Source organism: Miniopterus natalensis, chromosome 13, assembly GCF_054644295.1.
Source record: "Miniopterus natalensis isolate mMinNat1 chromosome 13, mMinNat1.hap1, whole genome shotgun sequence".
Lineage (NCBI taxonomy): Eukaryota > Metazoa > Chordata > Mammalia > Chiroptera > Miniopteridae > Miniopterus > Miniopterus natalensis.
Window position 1 is genome coordinate 35,152,752 of NC_142093.1, and position 8,638 is coordinate 35,161,389.

An 8,638-nucleotide genomic window follows, 5' to 3' on the forward strand; every position below is an offset into this window, starting at 1 on the left:
TAGGGAAATAGGGCACCAGATGGGCTGCGCCCTAGAGAGCTGAAGTCACATGAGCCTTCCACCTCCCTGTGGCCTCTGATTCCACAGCAGTGCCCTCAGGCAAGTTCATATTTTTTTCCACCTCTTCAAAAATGGGTGCAGTACTTCCTCTGAGCTCCAGGGAGAGAGGATGGTTACTGGGCTAATCCATGGGAAGACAAGCTTCTGGAAAGGACAGTGCTGTTTTCTGTGAGGGGGTGTTCCAATGGACATGGAATGCATCTGAAGATTGATGTTCGCCCGGCCGGGCGTGGCTCAGCGGTTGAGCGTTAACCTAGGATCCAGGCGATCGGGGTTCAATTCGCGGTCAGAGCACATGCCCAGGTTGTGGGCTTGAGGCAGCCGATCAAAGACTCTCTCATCAATGATGTTTCTATCTCTCCCTGTCTTTTCCTCTCTCTGAAATCAATAAAGATATATTAAAAAAAAAAAAAAAAAGATTGATATTCAGCAGAGATGCAGTGTCAAAATGAATAGAAGAAAAGTTGGACACAAAACTGTATCTACACTATCACACGTACCAGCTCTGTGTTTTTATTTTATTTCTTTCTTTCTTATATCTTTATTGACTTCAGAGAGAGGAAGGGAGAGGGAGAGAGAGAGATAGAAACATTGTTGATGAGAGAGAGTCATTGATCAGCTGCCTCCTGCAGCGCCCCCAACCGGGGATCAAACCCCCAACCCAGGCATGTGCCCTGACCAGGAATTGAACCGCGATCTCCTGGATCCTAGGCCGATGCTCAACCGCTGAGCCACACCCGGCCGAGTGTGATTTTTAGATAATGGTTTCTGTTATACCTGAAATACCTGCACAGAAAGAAAACTGGAAGGAAACGATCAAAATGGTAGTACTGGCTCACTCAGGACTGTGAAGTGTGGGCCAGTGACTTTTGTTTTCTTCTTTATACTTTTTCCCCCCAAGTTTTCTACAGTGAGTACTTTCATAAGAAAAAAACACATTAAAAGAAAGTCAATTGAGAGTAGAGTGAGGTCGTATGCCCTAGTAGCGTACTGTCCAGGAAACAGCGGGACCCCTCACTATCTTGGCTTCTCTGTGGCCTTAGCCTCCTGTGACGGGGCCACCCTCAGTAGCTCCAGGTGGCACTGGCTGTAACACCTGCCTTTCTTTTCCCACCAGGGACCGTACCACCACCGTGGTGAACGTGGAAGGGGACGCCCTGGGCGCGGGCATTCTCCACCACCTGAATCAGAGGGCGATGAAGAAAGGGGAGCAGGAACTGAGCGAGGTGAAAGTGGAAGCCGTCCCCAACTGCAAGTCAGTGGAGGAGACGTCACCTTTGGTGACGCACCAGAACCCCGCTGGCGGCCCCGCTGCCGGTGCCACAGAACTGGAATCCAAGGAGTCGGTTCTGTGATGGGGCTGGGCTTCCAGCTTGCCTGCCAGCGGTAGTGCCTGACCTGTCAGTCCAGCCACCGGACACCAGGCACTGCCCTCACTGACTTTAGCCTCCGGGCAATGAGTTGGCCCAATCACCGGTTTGAGGGTCACTTCTCAGCACAGGTGTTGGGCTTCCCTGCCAGAGCTGGTTCCTGACGACTAGGACACTCTGACTTCAGCTTGATCCCTGTCTAGATGCAACTGTGTGAGCACCAGCTTCTGTTTGAAACATGCCCTCGAGCTGCCAGGCTCAGGGAAATAACAGGCTTGCAGGGACCTGATGGTCAAAGCTTGGGGAAATGCGGATGTGCCCTTTATTGCACCTAGTCCCTCTGCATTGGGTACTTTCTGGGCAAACCGAGGGGGGCTTGCAATCATCTGTCATATTACCTTGCGAGCCACAGTGGTTGGAAATATTCCCAAATTCTTAGCCTTGGCTGGAATTCGCTGAGCTGGGACTTTGGGTGTTAAAGTCTGTGCTACAACTGGGTGCAGCTGGCTTCTGGTTCAAGGGTTGCTGGGGGGCTGGTAGTGCTGCACATTGTCAAGTTAGGAATACTCCAGATGGTGTTAGCACTGCTGTGTTCTCTGGTCAGTGGCACTGAGTAAACAGTGTAAATTCTGAGGTCAAAGAAAGGTGGGGGAATGCAGCCTACAGAGGGAAGGGAAGCAACCTAACTAGGATAGGGGACACAAACACACACATGCACGCGCACACACAAATGTCCCCATTCTCCTCCCAGCCTTGGGGTAGTTTTCAGCTTCTATCACCTGGGCCTCACAACACTATCCCCATCCACTCTGATGTGGCAATGGGACAGAGAGATGTCTCTTCTTCTAGGGAGGTGTGATGTGGTCATCACATTCAGGACCCTGATTGGTTTATCAATCTATTATTTCAGTTCAACTAGACCATCCCTAAAATAATACATTCTTGCAAAAAAAATAAATAAATAAAGTTAAAATTAAACAATACAAACCTATTCACTAACTGGGGTAGACTACCCCCATTCCCAGGTCCCCAGACCCCCTGGCTTTGGCTGATTTCCGTAGACTTGGTTTCCTTTCCTGCCAGTACATCAGAGTTTAAAGTATAAGCCAGATTCCATGTTCCTCCAGATACCTACTGACTTGGTTTGAATCCAGGTGAAGGGCCTTTATAGAGAAGATCAGCATGGCCAGTGACAGGGAAGACCTAAAAGGTGCAAGACTGCTATGGTACTGTGGCTGTTAGTGTGGATCCATGGTGTGACCTGCAGTGAGTGCTGGGCCTCACTTTACCCCATTTGTAAAATGGGGCTGATGTCACCTGCCTCTTACCTACCTCTATGGGATTTGGTGAGGTAAACTGAGTGAATCGGTGAAAACGACCATTTCACTTCTTGGATATCAAGTGCTAACACCCCTACTCATGTTTTTTTCACCTAAGTGATACCTCTTTCCACGGAGACCTCTGTCTCGGGTGAAGATAACTTTTCCAAGCAGGGCTTTGTTCTCTGTGTGCATAGCCCCGTTTATCACGCCGCTCATTCTCTTTGTAGTTCCTTGATGGCATCAAAGGCAGCCTCTTCCCAATGTCCTCCAAGTGTTCCTGAATTAACCACCTCACCTTTCATTGCATTTCCTGGTACCCAACTTCCCCGTGACTCCCAGACCCAGGCACTGTTTCTACCACACCTCAACAGACCATCAAAGCTCCCCAACTTTCACCCTCATTCATTCCTTTGTTTTCCCTGTTGCTATGGTTTTGCTGTCACCCAGGCCCTGCAGAAGGGGAACACACCATTATGATGTGCGTCCCACTGCAATGAGTATGGGTGGATAGGACAGAGACGGTCAAGCTCCTCCGTTATAAAATCAGAGGGCCTTGCCTGAACAGAAGGGGTGGGGTGGGCAGGAGCCATAGGGCACAGAGCTGACCCAGCTCCCTCCAAATCTTTAAACCACTTGCCTCTCATGCAAAGTCTGGAATGACCAAACCAGGAACTGAGCTGAGAGGTATCTGGAAACCTTTACCCACTGGCAAGAGTTTGCTGATACCCTTCTGTTTTCAAAGGGGGAGACAATCACATTGATTCCAAACTACAAATGAACATTCACTGTTTTTCAGGCTATTTCATCTTTCCCTCTTCCACATATATATGGCTATATGTGCATATACATATGTGCACACGTGTGTGTGTGTGTTCTTTGAGCTCCAATCCAAGCAAGTTTGAGTTTGGATAGAGGTGAATTAACTGCAGGTTGCATGGCTTTGGCATCCTGATTTTCCTGTTTCTAGTGGTGAATTTCACAAAACATGGGAATTGGAGCTGGACAGTAAGACCCAGTGACTGCACATCGTTCATGCTGGACCTGGAAATGCAGTACAGACAGTGCCAGGGCCTGAAGGGGGTTCTTCCCTATGGTGATAATTCACCTTCCCCTGGGAGGGAGAAGGTACTGTTTTTCTCCCTGTTTCTCAGTCCACAAGAGGAACCAGACCAGGAGGGACCCAGCTGGGGAAATCCTACTTTCTCGTAGTCTGAAGATGTTTCCCCACCGTTCTCTTGTAACACGTTGTAAATACTGTTCAAGTGCTGTACATCTGTGACTGTTTTGTATGCCTGACATTTGCCTTAAACATAGCAGTCTTCAAAAAATGAATACAGTGTTTCTACTAGGATCTACATGTTCCTTTATTCCTTGTGTTTTGAAGTGGCACATGCTGATGGAGCTCTTACTAGAAAATGGCCCGTGGGTGACTGAATTGATTCCCCCCCCCCCCCAGCTTTTAGCCAGCATGACCCCTGAGGCAGGGTAGGCCCCGCTCGGGTGAGCAAAGCTGCTGTGGAGCCATCACTGATTTGGCTTGCGGCTGATGGTAACCAGCTGCTTCTGGGTGCGTCCCATTCAACACTAGCAGGGCTCTTGCAAAAAGTGAGCAGTCTTGCCACATACCTCCATAAAGTTAAGTTTTTTTAGGACAACTAGGTCAATAGGCCTTAATTGAGTACCTTCGGTAAACCAAGAACTAAGCTCCATAGAATTGCTCAGAAAGTCCCAGCATTAGGGAGTTGCCCGAGCCTCTGCCATCCTCACCACCACACCCAGCCCATTCTTTTATATAATCTCCTTTTCAGCGACACCACATTCCAGCACGATCAGGGAATTTAGAAGCCTCTTATAATATTACCCTACAAGCTCACACTGGCGGTGTAGTTTCCACTCCCTGGGGCTTCTGAAGAAACAAGTCCCTGTTCTGACCTGGACATTTCCAGCTCTTCATATTATACAGAAACTGCTTTTAATTTCTGGGCAAGGCCCAAAGGGATGGGGAGGGAGTTTGTCCAGATCAAGGGCCAGATGGGGCCTGTTACTAACAAAATTTAGGTTCCCACCTTGGAGTGCAGCTGCCCTGATTCTCTGTTATGGATGGAGAGTGTTTGGAGGCTGAGATTAGTGCTCAGTGGTTCCGCTTTCACGTAGCCATATCCAGAGGAGCAATTCTGTAAGCCTCCTCTTCCAGATGCGCAGTAAGAGAACAGATCTGTGGGGTCACCTGAGCCTGTGCAGGGAAACTTCCAATGACATCTCTGAATGGGATAAACCATGGAGTAAGGAGGAGCATGCACTGTCTGGGGTCCAGTCCCAGCTTTGCCACTTGCTTGCTTGTGAACCTGGGCACAATAACCTCTCTGTGCCTCAGTCTCCTCATCTTTAAAGTGGGGATACTAATCATACCAATGGCATAGGCAATTGTGAAGAGTAGAGGAGATAATATATGTAAAATGGCTCAGAAAGGGGCCCGGTATGTGGAGCATGCCCTGTCAGCATTGGCTTTCGAATCAGACACAGGATGGCGGGAAAGTTTCCCAGCCAGCCTGCGTCCCTTTGCGTTCGGGCCCTGCAAGTGGCTGCTCGTGCTTGATCCCTTTTCCCCTTGAAGAGACAGACAGACTTGTACTTCAGCTCCTGGGCCCCTCTGCTGATCCTTGCCTATGTAGTGTGGGAGTGGGCCCATTCTGAACACTTGTTCTAAATCTATTTGGACAACTGCTTAGTAGGAATGGAACCGAGCCTTATAAACAATTGTCAGATGCGCTTGAACACCCTTACTTGCAAAAGAAGCCCACCGCTCTAGCGTTCCTCTCTCCAGCAGTATCCTCCCAAGTCGCAGCTCAGGAAGCAGGCAGCTCCCAGCAATAACACTCTTGCCTTCTGGAGAGGAATTGCTCTCCCGGCCCACGTTCAACCCCTATTTATTGTACTCAGGAGGCAAAGGCAGGCTGGGGTGCCGGGGCTCTGGTGTGACTCCCAACCTCAGGGTCCTCCACCTGCAGGCGCCTTTACTTGGGGCTCTCAGTGAGTGAGAGCCCTGAGCCCTCACTAGTTTTTCATCTTTTCAGAGAGTTGGAACTGAGTATCCTAAAATTTATCAAATCAGGGTCTGAAATCTGATTTTTGTTTTAGAAACAATAGATCAGTGTTGGGCAGGGTTTTAGCAGCTTTAGGATTACTTGGGCCAAGACTGAGATGATAGCTTCAGGATTCTTAGGGTGGTTTGTAACAGGCTAACTTGCCTCAAGTCCTAGGGCACAACTGTCCCCAGGCTCTGCCTTTAGGGAGAAGGACAATCGTGCCTAAAGCTCAGAAGTGTTCCTTCTTTGAGAAGATAGTTTCAGGGGTGTCCTGGGGTCAGTAAAGATTCAGATTCTCTTCACTTTTTTTTTTTAGATAATAATTTTATTGATATGTAATCCACTCACCATAAAATTCACCCTTTTAAAATGTATAATTCAGTAGTTTTTAGTATATTCAGAGTTGTGCAACCACCACCACCATCTAATTCCAGAAGAGCTTCATCATCCCAGAAAGAATCTCAGGATCTCCAGCAACCACTAATCTATGCTCTGTCTCTACGGACTTGCCTATTCTAGACATCTTTTATATGTGTGTGTGTGTATGTATATGTGTGTATATATATATATATATGTATATTTGTTTCCTTTTATAGGTACATCCTAACTAAAGAGAATTGATGTTCAAAAAACAACCACCACCCACCTTCACTACACATTCTGCCCACACACACCCAAAGGAGATCCTATAAGATCTTAATCATTCAAATACAGACTCAATCACTTTAGCCTGTTGAGGGGAGAAAAAAAAAAGAATTTCTGATTGAAGGGTTAATTAGAACACTTAAATAATTTGAAGAGCCTCCTCCCAAACATGTATAACTAATGACGGTCTGTGTATCTAGACCACATGTTAAGTTGAAATGTAGTCTGGATCCAGGCAACTGATTCTGCTCACATCCTGCTAACTGCCCTGTGCACTTCCACGTGGCACCATCCACGCTGTGTCCTGTGTAAGCAATGCTCCCGGAGCTGTGCAGTGCACAGCCTCCACCACTACACACCCAGCCCTGAACTCTGGAGGCGGGCTGCAGTTAAAAGGCTTGACTCACACTCACGTATGTCTGCCCTATGCATTATTTTTCCTTTTTAATAGATGGAGGCTAATGAGTCTCAGAGGGAATAGGGCTGATCTGAGGTCAAGAGGAACCTCCTTAATCAACTTCACTGCTCAGGTAGTTTTTCTGAGTGTTAGCGTGTCTGTCACAAGATATCCGGGTTTGTTGCTAGGCACTTTGTAGCATCAGTCTCTCTAGTCCGCAGAGCAGCCTGGGCTGGGTGGTTGGATGGCTCACAGGCCCTCCTCACCTCCAGCCAAGGCCCTCTAAGAGAACCAATCTCATGCCAAAAAGGCAGCCCTGGGATCTGTGAGTAGTGGTTCACTACATTCAATCCTTCTAGAAACACAAGAGCAACAATGGCCATGACCGAAAGAGTCTAGACACCAGAGTGTAATACTCTATATGCTATTATTTCATTTATACCAATAAAAGTGGTCTACAGGGTTAGAAGTCAGTTTAGTAGCCTTCTTCAAGTAGAGAGCAGGGGCAGTGGTTGGTGAGGGGGACAAGAGGGACCTCTAGAAGTGCTGGCAAGTTCTATTTCTTCATCTGGATGAGTGTTTGCTTTGTGATAGTTCATTAAGTTGTGAATACATATTTTATGTACTTTTCCATAAGTGAGTAATACTTTCTTAGGAAGAAAAGTGGGGGTTGGGGGACAGGACCTGGCAGGAGATCTAACTCTCTGTAGTGGTTACCAGTGACTTTGGGTGGCCATGTCTTTTCTTAGGTTTCCTATTCCCCATTGGAATTTCTCTCAGCTAATCTCATCTTGATCATCTAAAGCAGTGGTCGGCCAACCATGGCCCACAGGTCAACAAAAAGCCCCTTCTTTAGGTACTAACCACATTTAATAACCGTATTTAATATGTATGGGAACCCTGCATACATGAGAGAGTCAGAGACCCCACAAGCAGGAGAGGTTCAGAGATAGAAAGGGGGATTGAGGTATATAAGACACCCTGAGCTAGCGGGGAGGTAAGGTGCCTTGAGGGCTTCAAAGGATCCTCATAGGATGATTTTAGTAAGTAGGAATTTGCCCTGTCCGGTCAATAGTAGTTAAAGGGAGGAACCAAATCTTTTTTTAAGCCTGAAGTGAAAATTGCCTTTATTTCCAAGTAATCTGCTTATCACTGAAGCACATCTTGGGGTGGCTTGTTTTGAACCCCCACAAACACTAGCAGTCAAGGATCACTGAGGGCCATCTTGGAGTGAGTGTCCATCAGATATGATCTTAGTTTGTCTTCCAGCTGGTAAAAATCCCAACCAGCCAACCAGCCAACCTCAGGCCATTGTCCTAGGGTTGGGATGGCTAAACCCTCTTTCCTGGGCTGAACATTACAGCACAGTTTACCTGGCTTTCCAATTCCATCAAACAATATCAGTGGCAAATGGGGCAGGAGGATGGGGACATACTTTCCTTAGAGCAGGGGTTGGTAACCTCTTTCCATAATGAGGAACAAACATCAAGTAGGTGTTTGTTCTGATCTGGGTAGGAGAGAGCCTTTGAACAGGAAGCTGGCCTCCAACCTCAAAAGCTACTTGTTAGAAACACCTGTAGGAAGAAAAAGCCATATTCACAAGAATAAATAGGGCAAAGTAGAAAGCCCCATCCAGTAGTTCTCAACCTTAAGGGCTCATCAGAATCACTGGAACTTAAATAAAATGCCTGAGCCCTACCCACAGAGATTCTGATTCCATCAGCCTTAAAAAGGCCCAGGTGTTTTTAAGGTGCAGCC

General features: G+C 47.4%; 1 protein-coding gene across 1 annotated transcript in view; it reads left to right on the forward strand.

Annotated features, from left to right (window-relative positions):
- The window catches only part of SLC1A4 (solute carrier family 1 member 4), a 28,006-nt gene extending 23,899 nt beyond the window's left edge, over nt 1-4,107 (forward strand). Inside the window, exon 8 of the mRNA XM_087823601.1 lies at nt 1,178-4,107. Coding sequence (XP_087679727.1) covers nt 1,178-1,415 — 238 coding nt within the window. The 3' untranslated portion in view covers nt 1,416-4,107. The remainder of the gene's footprint in view (nt 1-1,177) is intronic.
- The last annotated feature ends 4,531 nt before the right edge of the window (nt 4,108-8,638 follow it).